This window comes from Mustela putorius, unplaced genomic scaffold (genome assembly GCF_011764305.1).
Source record: "Mustela putorius furo isolate JIRA1106 unplaced genomic scaffold, ASM1176430v1.1 tig00003836_pilon_pilon_pilon, whole genome shotgun sequence".
Taxonomy (NCBI): domain Eukaryota; kingdom Metazoa; phylum Chordata; class Mammalia; order Carnivora; family Mustelidae; genus Mustela; species Mustela putorius.
In genome coordinates this window covers 19,719,002-19,734,041 of record NW_025421989.1, presented here as the reverse complement: position 1 = coordinate 19,734,041, position 15,040 = coordinate 19,719,002, and the positions used below count along the sequence as shown (strand labels likewise).

General features: G+C 43.3%; 1 protein-coding gene across 1 annotated transcript in view; it reads right to left on the bottom strand.

Moving 5' to 3' along the window:
• Nucleotides 1-15,040, bottom strand: part of PDK3 (pyruvate dehydrogenase kinase 3) — a 78,012-nt gene that overhangs the window by 41,725 nt on the left and 21,247 nt on the right. Inside the window, exons 2-5 of the mRNA XM_004769153.3 lie at nucleotides 13,350-13,491; nucleotides 8,874-8,945; nucleotides 4,271-4,455; nucleotides 1,905-1,994 (exon numbers count right to left, since the gene is read on the bottom strand). Of these exons, the coding sequence (XP_004769210.1) occupies nucleotides 1,905-1,994; nucleotides 4,271-4,455; nucleotides 8,874-8,945; nucleotides 13,350-13,491 (489 nt within the window). The remainder of the gene's footprint in view (nucleotides 1-1,904; nucleotides 1,995-4,270; nucleotides 4,456-8,873; nucleotides 8,946-13,349; nucleotides 13,492-15,040) is intronic.

Genomic DNA, 15,040 nt, shown 5'->3' with positions numbered 1-15,040 from the left:
CATACAAAGGAATGTTATTCAGTGGTGAGGAATGAAGTACTAACCCACATTGCAATGCAGATGACCCTTGAAGACACTCTGGTAAGTGAAAGAAGCCAGACACAGAAGGCCACGTACTGTGTGATTCCACTTACAGTAAAGTGTCCAGCATAGCAAATCTAGAGAAAGAAAGGAGACCTGCGGTTGCCTAGGGCTGGGTGGGGGGGAAACCATGGCCAGTGGTCACAGTCTCTTTCCCTGGGAACGACAGTGTGACACTGATGGTGGTGATGAGGGCAAGGCTGTGCACCTGTGCTAAAAACCACTGAGCTGTGTGTACCTTGTGTGTGACTTGCAGGGATATGAGAATTTGATCTCAGTAAGGCTGATTTAAAAAATTATCAAAAGGCTTAACATTTATCAAACCAAGGAATATTTATATGACCATCTTAAAGGCATATACTACATTTTATATGCATTATAACAACAAATGTAAAACATAGAAGCTGACCTCAAATTGCTTATAGTTCAAAAGAAAAGGCATATAGGCAGGACATAATAATGCCCTTTTGCTTCCTGAATTTGTGCCTTTTTCTCTAAGGGCAGTCAACTACCTGAACCAGGCTTTCTGATTCATAAAAGCTACTGGGCTAGGGTCTGATGAACACACGCTAGGACAAGACTGATCCTACTCCCCTTTACCCTGGGGCCTGCAGAGGTCATAATCAACCACTGGGTTACCTTGTGAGAGAGCAACCTATAGGATTCTTAGGGAGCTGAGGCTGGGCCTAGTCACTTTAAAAAAAATTGAGTCACCTTAAAAAAATTGAGGTAATTTGAGTAGATGTATCCTACCTAACCCAAGGCCGAACAGCTCAACGATCCTCGGGTGAGCTAAGGCCACCATGCCTGGGTCCCTTTCCCTGGGTTTAGCAATGCCCAGAGTAAACAAAGAGCACAGGTTTTCTTTACCAATAGCCACTGAAGGTCTGGTCTATTCCTCCACTGGGGAGGCTGCATCTACTAGGCCACCTCCCTTGGCCCTCTAAGTTCAAACAGCAAAGGTCTCTCTGCTTGAACTGGGCTTGAGAGATTCACCAAGACAAGGCCCTCGTCTGCTTCCTACTGAACTTCCTACTGAGTTCAGAAAAAGTAGGAACAACTAAGATCTGTGATGAAAACCGGGATAGCTGTGGTCATGAAAACTTGTGTGTGTTCAGAGGAGAGGGGGGAGGGCCATAGTAGGAGAGCCAATCTTGGGAAGGGGTAGTTTGGGAATCTGAAGCTGCACAGAGTAACTAACACCAGGAAAAAAGTAAAAACCTGAAAAGGTCCAGGCACCTGGTAGGTCACTTATAATTAGGAAGGTTTTCTGGAGGTGACACTTACCTTAAATGAATAATGAGGAAACTGCTGTTCAAATTTGAAGTGCCTGGGTACCAGGGACATATGGTTGTGGGGCTCTATTCTACTCTAAGGCTACTAGAACAGTGCCCATCCAGCACCCTGGCCAGTAAACTGGTGAAGCTCACTTACCACATAGATTCCCAGACCTGGGGTGCACACCAGAAAAATGCTGGAATTTTACAACCATGTGAATTTTAGCCAAACTTTAGAACATGGATTTACATTTTCTGGAAGTTTCAGATAATGGGAGCAATCAAAACTTAGAATGTTCCTGAAGCTAACAACCAGTTAGTGTTCAAGACAAAACTAGCCAATGAGGTAGAAATTCCCATGTCGAATGCTGCTAATTATGCATCTTTTCCTGAAATGCCTAGAAAGAACATCTATTTGGCACAAGTGGCTTGGGCCCAGAGAGACCTAATGAATCAGCAAAGAACTCAGCATCATAACCCTATGGCCTCGATTAAACCATAGTCCTGTCTGGACCACAATCACTAACATTGTAGAGGCCTCCTTACCTTTCACAACATCAGCCACATTGCAGGTGGGGTCAATACTTCCGATGTGTTTAGGATGAGCCGGGTTAGTGTCACCACCAAACAGAAGTGCTAAACAAACACAAAAGGGAAGCGAGAGATTAAAAACAAAGCAGGCAATGTAGTCTACCAGGTTTTGAAATGACTGTCTTATTTTTAAGAATCATTTTAGCATCCAGAGTGACTTAAAGCTAGAGAACACATACAATGAGGAGTGATCAGCTCTACTGGTGGCAAAGGAGGAAGGACATGTTTTCGTTTTTGTTTTTAATATTTTATTTATTTATTTGACAGACAGAGATCACAAGTAGGCAGAGAGAGAGAGGAGGAAGCAGGCTCCCCGCTGAGCAGATGCGGGGCTCCTGGGATCATGACCTGAGCCAAAGGCAGAGGCTTTAACCCACTGAGCCACCCAGGCGCCCGGGAAGGACATGTTCTAAGGTCTTCTGGTTGCAGTTAGCAGGTCAGAAAGCAATAACCAATGCCAGGGGTCCAGCCCTTTTCTCTCTGACCCCATGTGACTTGGATGAAAAAGTTATTTTCATCCTCAGCCAAGTTTACTCACCTTCTCAGTACTACTCCAGATATGGATTCCAACATTCACCACTTACTTAGAAAATGCAGTCTGTACTGTTAGTGCAGGCTTGTGAAGTGAATTCGCCGTGAACATTTCAAATGCCTCCATCACAGGGAGTACTTTTCAATGTAGTATACACAAATAATATGTGTTCCAATATTTCTTTTTGTTCAAGTATCTTTAAAACTGCATTCAAATACCTCCACGCTATACAAGATTTACAAAATATTACTTCTGAATAAAAGCCAAAAGGAGCGTCAAAGAAAAAAGTAATCTGAATCCAAATTTTTATAGATGTACTTATTTTCAAATCAAACAAAAATTGGAGAGCGCTTAGATTCCACAAAAGGAGAATTTAAGTTAGGGGATAAAATAGGGAAGATCTGAGGGGCACCTGGGTGGCTCAGTGGGTTAAGCCTCTGCCTTCGGCTCAGGTCATGATCCCAGGGTCCTGGGATCGAGCCACACATCGGGCTCTCTGCTCCGCGGGGAGCCTGCTTCTCCCTCTCTCTCTGCCTGCCTCTCTGCCTACTTGTGATCTCCATCAAATAAATAAATAAAATCTTAAAAAAAAAATAGGGAAGATCTGGGACACCGGGGTGGCTCAGTTGGTTCGGTGTCTGCCTTTGCCTCAGGTCATGAGCCTAGGTCCTGGGATGGAGTCCCCTCTCGGGCTCCTTGCTCCACAGGGAGCCTGCTTTTCCCTCTGCCCGCCACTTCTCATGCTTGTGTGCGCTCTCTCTCTCTCTTTCCCTCTGTCTTTCTGACAAATAAATAAATAAGATCTTTGAAAAACAATAGGGGATATTTTAAATTATGAAAAATGACAAATAAGGGCATTAGGCCAATACATACAGTTCCAAATGATTAAGTGGAAGAAAAACAGAGGTGTACAAGCTTAATCAGTGATCTAAAAACATGTACATATATATGTAGACAGACACATTTAGGTCAAAAAAACCCTGTAGTTATGTAAGTAGTTTAACTGAATAGTAATTAGGTTCTTTTTTCATTTAAATTTCCTATAAACTGTCAGACACTTCTATTTTTAAGATATACATTTGGGACCAATCCACATGTAATAATTGTATAACACTCACTAATCCAAATAAATCAAGTTAGCAGAAATGCTCTGCTCATTTTTTGCTTCAGCAAAGGGGACGATTTAGGCTGTAGACGTGTAGGTGCTTTTTCTTAAGAATTATGATATCAGGCAAAGAGACAATACTGAAAATGAGCCAAAAAGTTTTTTGTGGCCAGAATTTTAGTTGTTTTTTTCCTATCCACTTATCATCCTGGTGAGTGGACTAAAACTCTCCATAGGAGACTACGGTTTGACAGTTTGCTTAATCTGATTTCTGTGATCACGGTGAAATTAAAGATCAATCGCTCGGATTGTCAAAATGCCAATTCAATATTCCCAGTATTGATGTTTTTAAAACCAAAAAGAAAAACACATAACCCCTGAATAAAGACTAGACCACATTCTCAGAGACACATCAAAGTACTATTACACCCTCACCAGGAACGTAAAGGTAGAGGCTTAAAAGGCAGGCGGAGTTCCCGCCTCTAATGTGAACATCAACATTTCAAGGATTTCCATTAAGAATACTAATGAAGAGCTTTTTAATGGATAGGATTTACTTAGGAAAAATTAAACTAGAAATGAAATTTCTACAGACCAAACTTCAGATCAGTGAAGCAACAGGAAAACATCTGGAAGAAATCACTCTGGGTGCCCTTTCACAAGAGGACCAAAAGCCCAACTTACTGTGCTGGTTAATAAGCATGCGGAAAGAGATGCGGTTGGTATAGAACCGATCCAGAAAATATTGGATGTTACTGCTAATGAATGGATCAAACCCAAATTTCTCCTTGTATTCAATCACTCCTTGTGCCATTGTAGGAACCACATCGTTGTGTCTGTTCCGCACTTTGATCAGAACTTGCAGAAAGCTGTGTGGGAAGGAAACAAAAAGTGGTCAGTCTTTTGATCTCACGCACTTATGCATAAACTTCCCAGCTCTGTCTCTGGACTACTTACGTGCTGGTATTTTTATGTTTTAAGGTTATTTATCTATTTATTTACTTTGACAGATCACAAGTAGGCAGAGAGGCAGGCAGAGAGAAAGAAAGGGAAGCAGGCTCCCCACTGAGCAGAGAGCCCTATGTGGGGCTCGATCCCAGGACCCTGGGATCATGACCTGAGCCTAAGGCAAAGGCTTTAACCCACTGAGCCACCCAGGCGCCCCATAAGCAGAGATATTATCATTATGGGCTACAAGGAGAAACTGAAGTATTACTCAAGGTTTTGCTTGAAACTTTCTATCGAAATTCTTTCAGAGACACAAAAAGTAAAAGGTTCTAGTAAAGAAAAAATGCTTAAACACCTTCTTAGGAATCCATGGACTTTATGGAAAAGTGATCACATAGAATACTGATTCCATAAATGTTTGCTGAATAATTGCAGAACACACTAATATTTCTTCTGACAACACGAGGGTACTCCCCCCAAATCTCCAGGATTTATTAGAAAGTCTCAAAGCAACAGCTTTCATGAATAAATAATGTCAAACTTTTTAAGAGTCAAATTTTGAAATGAATTTCACATAGCAGTAAAATAGAGTGATGAAATGTGGGCAGAGCAAAGGCAATTAAAACAAACCAAGTCAAGAATTATGGTATGTTATAACAATGCTTCATAAACCCTTTAGAAGGAAAGGAGGATGTCTTGTGGACCACCTGTTTTTGTGTGTGGGGGGGCAGTTTTAAGCTGCTAGTTTTTAAAATCAGTACTTTTTTAAAAAAGATTTTATTTGTTTGACAGAGATCACAAGTAGGCAGAGAGGCAGGCGGGGGGGGGGGGTGGCAGGCTCCCCGCGGAACAGAGAGCCCAATGTGGAGCTTGATCCCAGGACCCTGGGATCATGACCTGAGCCGAAGGCAGAGGCTTTAACCCACTGAGCCACCCAGGCGCCCCTAAAATCAGCACTTTTTAATGGAAACAACTTGACCTAAAATCTGTCACAGAATTTTAAGACCCATTAAAACAAAAGCTTAATCAGGAAAAAAAAAAGAATTATGGTATATTACTATAAAGATACAGAGGGAAAAATATACTAAGAATGGCAACTAAGAACAGAGAGCCTCGTCAATGGAACCAAATAAAAAGCCTGGAAGAAGGACCAGGGCAGGGCGCCTGGGTGGCTTGGTGGGTTGAGCCACTGCCTTTGGTTCGGGTCATGGTCTCGGGGTCCTGGGATTGAGTCCTGCATCAGGCGCTCTGCTCGGCGGGGAGCCTGCTTCCCTCTCTCTCTCTCTCTGCCTGCCTCTCCATCTACTTGTGATCTCTCTCTGTCAAATAAATAAATAGAATCTTTAAAAACAAACAAAAAAAGAAGGACCAGGGCAAGTTAAGTAAGCATAAATATTTAGCAAATTGATAAAAGTGGCATTCCGAGTCAGTAGGGAAACCACCAAATTAGTTGGGACAGGTGGCTACCAATTAAAGTCACATCCCAGTTTCAAGCCTTAAGCCGTTAACTTAGTTAAAAGATTTAAATGTAAAAGAATGAAATCACAGAAAAAATAAAAGAAAATCAGGTAAATAAGTATATAGTGTAGTATGCCTTGGGGTAAGGAAGGCTGTTCTTAGCTTAATACTACAGGTAGAAGCCTGAAGAAACAAACAAAAGGAATATGCAGAATTTGGGCAATGCTATAGGGATACAGGTTATAAAGTCAAAAAACCAAAGTGGAACCTGGGAAAAAGACATTTGCCAGAGCTACTATCTTTTATAAAGGAAAAGATGAGCACCCTGACAGAAAATGAGGCAAAGGATTTGGCACGAATAGGAAATTTACCAGAGAGGCAACGCAAATACCAATAACTTATCCTTCAAAAATAGTAACAGAAAAGTAAAACAACACAGTACCATTCTCCACTCATCACACTGGCAAAGAAAAACCAGTGTCCTCTAGAGTGTGGAAGCATGACTGATCCATTTCTAGGGGCAATTTAGCAACGTGTATCAAAAGACCACAGAGTCTCATTCCACTCCCAGGAATTGATCCTAAGAAAATAACAAGACGGAGCTGTTCTTAAGAGCCCTGTTTAGAGTAGCAAGAAAAATACAAACCATTCTACAACTCAATGACAGGAGATCAAATCACATGACTTACCTGTAGATGGACCATTTGGAAACCATTAGTAATGGTATAGAGATCTATAATGTCCACAGTTATTTTTGTAAAACATATTGTGCACAAAAAAATATGGATGCCTAGGAAAAAGTATGGAATGGAAGGAAAATGTTAACAGTAGTTGTCCCCTGGTAATGGAAATTTGGAGTGACTTTCTTTTCACTTATCTGAACAGTCTTAATTTTTCTTGGTGATGACAATCTCCTGACACACACATAAAGACAGCAGAATTGAATAAATCAACTCCGAAACTGGAAGGTCATAATTATTGACGAGAAATTTGATAATGGACAATCTGTCCTCTACATAATGTTCTTTCTAATGTACTTATAAATCCACTATCACTAAAATGAAAGATTTCATTACAGTAGAGAAGCACCTCAACTTATCAGAAGCAAGGAGACTTGCCTCCAGGGCTCAATTCTCAGAATGCTTCCCCAGTCTTCTGGGGTCTTCTTAATTTTATCATCAAGACAAACAAGCCTGTTCTCTAAGCTGCTTTCTCACTTAAATGATCTCCCTGGCCAGGACTCCTGTACAGCCTCTCCCGGACTGGAAAGAGCTACTACTATGAGTAAGGCGATTAGCTCACCTTCCTTTCCTTCCTTCGCCAGGGGCAGTGGGCTTCTGAAACCCCAGCTATACTATACCAACTATCTGTGTGAACCTGGGCAAGTCACCAAAACTCACTGAGGGGGAGCAATTATCATTATGATCTCATATGCACTGGATCCAGCACTTGGCAGTTTCCAAAGTGGGCTCCCGTCCATAAATTGCATCTGACCAATAACCTGTTCCAGAAACTGAGATGGGATTCTGGGAAACATACGGTAGCAATTTAATATTATTTACTTCCACAAATCTATAACCTAAAATTTGAAGCTAGAGAAGTCAGTCCTAATTTCTAGGATGTCAGCAAAACAAACTGTTACTATCTAATGACTTTTGAGAAAACAAAGCTTCCCGATACGAGTCCTTCAATTTCGATATGCTAAGCGAGAGCAATGGCCTATAGCAAGGAGAACACTGCATCTGGGGCTCTACTGCAATGCCTCCCTTCCACAAGTCACAAATCCATTTCCAAAACACCTAGCAAAGGCGACAGGTGTATACAACCTTCTATTTTAATTTACAACTAAGCTGGAGCGAGCTTCTCGAGGCTCACACGGTCAGTTCTGGCAGGTGGTACATTGTGTAGAACGATGCCCGAAGGCAACGGACCGAGGATTTACAGATCCCCTCTGCTACCAGTGAATGTTACAACTTCAGACAAGTCATCCCCCTTCTTTGACCTCAGTTTCCTTATCTGTGACCAGAAAGGGTTGGGTTGAATGCCTCGAGTTTTATGGTTGCTTCTGTAACACAGTGTTTCTTTGTTCTTTTTCTGGAATGTCTGTGTGTAAGGCGTTTGGGGTCACAATTACGTGGACCAGGCTTCTCTGTAGAAAGAAAGCTCTTCAGCACAACAGGCCTGCCATAGGCAGTCCCCCGTGTGTATGAGAAATGGGAGGAGAGTAATATGAAGGGGACACTTAATTTCTCTTGGGGTTAAAAAAGAAAAAGCACGCACACACGTGCACACACATACTCGGAGCTAGGGTGAGTGTTTTCCAGTTAAATGAACATGGAAAAACAGCACCATTTTCCATCAGCATGAGAAGTTAGCAGTCTTCGTGCCGAACAGCAGCAGAGAACTCAGGTTGTTATATTAAAAGCCCACTCTTGTATGCTGCTCCAAAACAAAAGCATTACAGGTTTTCTGAGCTCAACTGTTACACTGCCTTGAAAAGTTTTAAAAAATTGAACAAAAAATCGTAAAGGATTAAGTAGATAAATCAGGTCTATCCAGAGGCCACTGCATTCTTAAAACAACCACTAGGTGGTACACTCACCGCAATATTTACGGTGAGTGGCCGGCACCAGTTCACCAGGAGGGAAAATAGAAAAGACCTAGATCATGAAACATAATTTGAAGGGTCATTATTCCTTTTGTGCTATGTTAAATTACCTCAAATTATTTATAAATGTGATACTGAGTTGTTACCCATTAACAAACGTAATGCTTTCATCCAAATTACACTTCTTGGTTCTTAATGACATGAGTTCCATTTACCAACACATTTTTTAGCCCGGATGTTTCTACTGTCAGGTAAGTTTGGGACTATACTTACTTATCCAAGACCTGTGGATCTTCAGGGCTCTTATTCTCATATTCCAAAAGTTCCAGAAAGCTCTGCATATACCTAAAAAAAGAGGAGTTACTCTGTTAATTGCCTACCCAGCTTCCGTTCCTCCTTTCCTTCTTCCTAAGAGTAGCCTAAAACTTCACTCAGGTATTCACCTAACCTCCCCCCGCCAACCCCCACACTGTAGCCCAAGGGCTGCAGGGGAAGCAGACGCCATGCAAAGCTCCTGGGTGGCCTGACTTTTCTCCAGGTAATGGTATTTTTCTTGTCACTGACGACTAACTAGCCCAACAGTCGAGGCCTAGGCCTGGCATTACATTGCATTGCATTCCCCTGAACAAAGAGACTGACTCAGGAATGGGCACACCGCCCCAATTCAAGTCAGTAAAATAAGAGGGAAGCCTTGGTGGAGGTCTTTGGAAGAGAAATTAACTTGCTCTGCTTCTTGCACAGTGGGCTACGTGGACTTTGTAAGCCCTGGAAATGTTGCAGCCATTCTGCCACCGGGAGCAAACACAACCTGAAAATAAAGCCGACACCATGGAAAGCAGGGTCTCCATAATCTCATGAATCTCTAAATCGAACCAACACGAAAAGTTCATCCTATGGCAAAACGAGCCAATATATGGTTTCGTTGGATTCTCTGCTACTCACGAACATATTCTAGCCCGTACACCAAATCCATAATTGGATTAGCCAAGACAAGCATATGAATTGTAAGGAACATGTGTGTGACACTAACGTGCATACTAAGAACTCAGAAACTAGAAATAAATATTCCTTCCCAAAGTTAAACTAATCTTATCAACACTGCAAAGGAGGAGAAGGAATGCCTCTCAGGTTCTCAGAAACTGCTTCTAGATTAAAAATAGCTACATATCAATCAGAGCCTGTATAGGAAATAATGCGTCCAAAATAACTCTCTGGAGAACACAGAAAAATGGGATCCAGACAGAACCTGCCGGGTCTGGAGGGGACTCAGAGATACCCGTTACTCAGGGGTGCGTCTTCTCTGCTTTGGATCTGAACATGCCCGGAAAGAATTAGTCCTTAACAGAATTATTTCTAACAATTAATTATGACTAATCCTATTAGCCAGGCTTTGGAGGGAAGATGAGGGTACTCCAGTAACAAAAAAAGACTGTGAAGCATATAAATGCATAAGCAGGAATGATGTTTTAGTCGTCAGCCTCACCTGAACTTTGTAACGATGCGTGACAATAAAGTATGTTCATCTCTGGGTATACTGTTTAAAAGCCTCCGGGCAAATCAGGCTGTGGATTGGGCACTGCTGAAATCATCAGGTCAGACCTCCCACAGAGGGCAAAGTCAACCAGAGGCAACAAGGCCCTCTATCCTGTCACATACCAGCAGAATGCCGGGAAGGTGACCCCCTCCTTCCCAAAAGGGTAGTTCACTTAAAGACCTAAGTCATGAGTGGAGAGGAGCCAAGGATGCTGCCCAGCTTCCCAGCCTGAAAGTCAAGTGAGCAAGGAGAACATACTCTAGCTGAGGTGGGCTTCCCGGCCTGTTAAGAGTAAGAGTCACTTTTTAAGATTTTATTTATTTATTTGACAGAGAGAAATCACAAGTAGGCGGGGGGGAGGGGAGCAGGCTCCCCGCTGAGCAGAGAGCCCAATGCGCGACTTGATCCCAGGACCCCGAGATCATGACCTGAGCCGAAGGCAGCGGCTTAACCCACTGAGCCACCCAGGTGCCCCTAAGAGTTACTTTTAAGAGGAAAAGGAAATGACAGCGAAGTACAATGTGTGACCCTAACTGGATTCCTACATTGGGGAGGCAGGGGTTGCTGGGGGAAAAAAAAGAGCACTACTGGGGTGCCTGGGTGGCTCAGCAGGTTAAGCAACTGCCTTTGGCTCAGGTCACGATCCCAGGGTCCTGGGATCAAGCCCCACATCCAGCTCCCCACTCAGCAGGGAGTCTGCCTCTCCCTCTCCCCACCGCCCCACCTTGTGCTCTCTCTCAAATAAATAAATAAAATCTTCTAAAAAAAAAAAAAGAGCACTGGGGCACCTGGGTGGCTCAGTGGGTTAAAGCCTCTGCCTTCGGCTCAGTGGGTTAAAGCCTCTGCCTTCAGCTCAGGTCATGATCTCGGGGTCCTGGGATTGAGCCCCACATTGGGCGCTCTGCTCAGTGGGGAGCCTGCTTCCCTTCCTCTCTCTCTGCCTGCCTCTCTGCCTACTTGTGATCTCTGTCTGTCAAATAAATAAAATCTTTTTTAAAAAGATCACTATTAGGACAATTATGAAATGAGAAAAAGTTCTCCCACATTAGAAAATATTACTGGCTAAATGTTAAATTTCCAAATTTGATAATCATACTGTGTTTTTCTTTTTTTTAAAGATTTTATTTGTTTATTTGACAGACAGAGATCACAAGTAGACAGAGAGGCAGGCAGAGAGATAGAGGGAGGGAAGCAGGCTCTCTGCTGAGCAGAGAGCCCGATGCGGGACTCGATCCCAGGACCCTGAGATCATGACCTGAGCCGAAGGAAGCGGCTTAACCCACTGAGCCACCCAGGCATCCCCATACTGTGTTTTTCTAAGAGCTGTACTAGGGAGATACATACCAAAGTCATTAGGGGTACAGGGGCATGTCCACCATTAACCCAAATGGTTTAGGAAAAAAAATGTATATCATATATGTATGTGAGTACCACATGTTTGATATACCCTAAGCGTACACACACACACACACACACAGAGAGAGAATATGAATGAGAACAACAGGACAAATGTTAGCTGACTGTTAACAGGTAGTGAATTTGAGTGAAGGCATATGGCAATTCTCGCTACTAGTCTCACACATCTTTCTGTTATATAGGAAATTATTTCAAAATTGAATTAAAAAAAAAAAGGAAGAAGTGACAGGCATATGTTTAAGTAGGCTACGGATGAGAAATGTGTGACAAAAAAAAGTTGACCCCATCACCTGAGTCTATGTTTTGCCAGCAAATTCATTTCGAAGCTTCAAAGTAACTTTTACGTAAGCAACAGACGTGGGACTGTCAGTCACTGCCACCAGGTCAGCTAGTCGACCTCCAATCCCCACCACAATGACCCCAATAGTGTGTATACACTTTCTGTTGGAAAATTTCTGATGATGCTCTTGAAGCAATAAAGAAATCTCACGTAAACAAGCACTTGCTGCTCCTGCTGGAACAAAGTATGCATGGGGGTGGACAGCAAGGGATGGTGACAGCGGAGTACCGAAGTCCCAACCCCTCCACCCGGGGCGGGGGGGCAGCCGCTCTCTGACCTCCTTCCCCTGGACCCCCGGGCCCCTAAGCCTGCCACAGGGAGGAGTTGCGGCTTATCTGGGACTGGGACTGGGCGCCTGATCGCTCAGGCCAGCCCATCTGCTGTTTCTCAGACAATTCATGCTTCTCCCTAAGCACGGATTCAATTACTATTACTGGGGAATAACTGTTGAATGTCCATTCCCTTTGGACAGCCCAGCTGCCATTAACCCTTTAAAAAGCCAACTAATTAAAGCTCCATTCTCCTTCAATCTGTCCAAATCTTTCGTTCCCTTCCCCTAAAATGTTCTCCCTGTTCCTACCCACTCCATCCACGCAGCCAGGGGCAGCGCAAAGCCCAAAGCCGCGGGGGCCCTTTCTCCCCGCTCCGCTTCATGCCCACAGCACTTCCTCTCTGCACTGGCTTGGGAGTGCTGTTTGCATCTGGTCTCTCAAACTCCTCCAGCTTTCTCTGCCATGACTTCTGCTTGCTTCTATAATACACAGGAGACAAGCAAGTGTCTCTCGAGTATAGGCTCACCGACCTCACCCTACTTACCTAGGGGGTAGTCTGGTTACAAATTCAACTTCCTCAATGAAATAACACACACTTGCAGCATCAGAGCTGTACGTGATCGAACTTTATGTCATTGTCTGTTGAGATTTTTTTTTTTTAATTTTTCATTAAGGCAAATGAAGCACATTAGGCACTGGTATTTTTACAATCGGAGGTTCCCCTTTAAATGACATAATCTTCTCTAACAGAAATATGGCCGCCAAGAAACTCCTTCAACAGGAAAACAGAAGGAGCAAGGCTGAGACTTGATCAAAAGTAGCAACATCCCCTTATCCAACGGACTGCAGACCGGTTTGTGTGGGGCACTGTGTTCCTATTCCTTTACATTTTTCTCTACTTTCTAATTTTTGTTTCAGTGAGCAATCACATTTATAACCAGAAAAATAAATAAAATCTGCAAAGTCAAGAAAGCTGTCTCACACAGTTTAGAAGTCTTTTCATTAAGACAATTTGAAATTGTCAGTTTAAAAAAAAAAAAAAAGCTTTCAATTGCTTGGAAAATTGTAGCTATCCCAAATGACTCATCCCCACCATGCGGTTCACGTACTTTTAGGGAAAATGGGCTCCATACCAGGTGTTCAGAGCATTATGGGAAGACCCATGTAAAGCCACATTATTTACTTACCAACTCTGAACCAACCCCACCGAAGGGCGGTTAAGCAAGTTATCCGGCAGAAGATTAACTTCTCTCATCGTGTTGGCCAGTCTTACGGGAAGCTCCTTCCGTAGAAACATATATGAAGTTTTCTCACAAGCATTATCTCTCCCTATTAAGAGACAATAAATGTTCCATGATTTTATAATCTAACAGATGTAATAATAAAGTGCTCTCATGATAGCATAGTTTACGGTTAGGAGGGGAAAAAAAGGAACAATGCTGCAGTCTCTAGGTAAATTTTTATCCTCTGAAATTGCAAGTTTAAGAAAATAATTAGAATATAAAAAAGAACATTTTTTTTTCTAAGAGGCAACCTTGAAAGCAGGGTTTTTTTTTCTTAACAAATATATTTCTAGTGTTGCCGGTGGTGATATAAAAATGACCTGGAATATAATCTGAATTTGTTTTCAAATAAACACTGTGGGAAAACTGCTAAGTACAAAAGTAGGAGAACATGCAAATCCACTCCTGTTCACAGGGGTTTCCAGAAGGCAACAGACCCATTCATTCCACATATATTCACCTCCTGTGCATCAACTGTTTCCTAAGGCGTTCTTCAAATGTGTTTTTCCAGGAATCAGAGCTTTTGTCACTCTGGGAAGCAGCCACAGACCTGCTCTGATGGACTCAAGATGTGCCAGAGAAACCCATTTACAGGTGCACTCAGAAGCCGAGTGATCTACTCTGGCATGTCCAAAAAGGTAAGACCCAGTGTTGACCCTAAAGACAGAGGTCACGGAGTTGACTGGTTGCCCTGAGCTGGTTGTGTCTAAAACTTCTGTAAGTAGGACAGAGGGAGAGAAAAGGGACATAGCCACCTGAAGGAGGAAACCCGAGCCCCTTCCCAGCTGCTTTGACCAGAGTAGCATGACCTCAGAGTCCTGCTGTTAACCTGATCATGGCTGGGGGATGGGCGACATGAGAGGAAAGACATGGGCTTTGGGGACAGAAATGTGCTTCAGCCCCAACTCCTCCAATCTGGGGGTAAGAAACCTTTGGTAAGCTTAATTGCTCTATATCGCAGCTGCCTTAACCTAAAGAAAGGGGATGAAATTTCAGTTTTTGTAAAAACAAAGTGGGATAACAAGTACGGAGCCTGGACGAAGCAGGCAGTCAATAAACATCTGCCCTTCTTCCGTCCTCTGTGACACCTATGGGTCTACCTACCCCAACTCCCTCACACTCCACAGGCCTTCCTGATGCTCTGTGCTGCCAGGAGGCTGTTTGGAGACAGGCAACCTTGGGGCCAGGCCCCGAGACAAACAAGCAAGGCTCAGGGAACACTTTCTCCTTCCAACCTCTCCTCAGTCTTCCAAATGTGATATAGGCCGCAAACCAGAGATCCAGAAGTAAATCTAATTTGCCAACACTTGCAGCCAAGTTCTGGTTTATTCCTTTCCTCTCCCCCACTGAATAAGAATAGAAATAAAAGAACCCACTCGTGAAAGTCATCTGCAGAACCTTTCTTTCCCCCACTGACTCCTGACCCCCTCCATTAAAAAAAAAAAAAAAAGCTAGAGGGGCGCCTGGGTGGCTCAGTGGGTTAAGCATCTGCCTTTGGCTCAGGTCATGATCTTGGGAGTCCTGGGATTGAGCCCCACTTCAGGCTCTCTGCTCAGCAGGGAGCCTGCTTCCCCCTCTGTCTGCCTGCTGCTCTG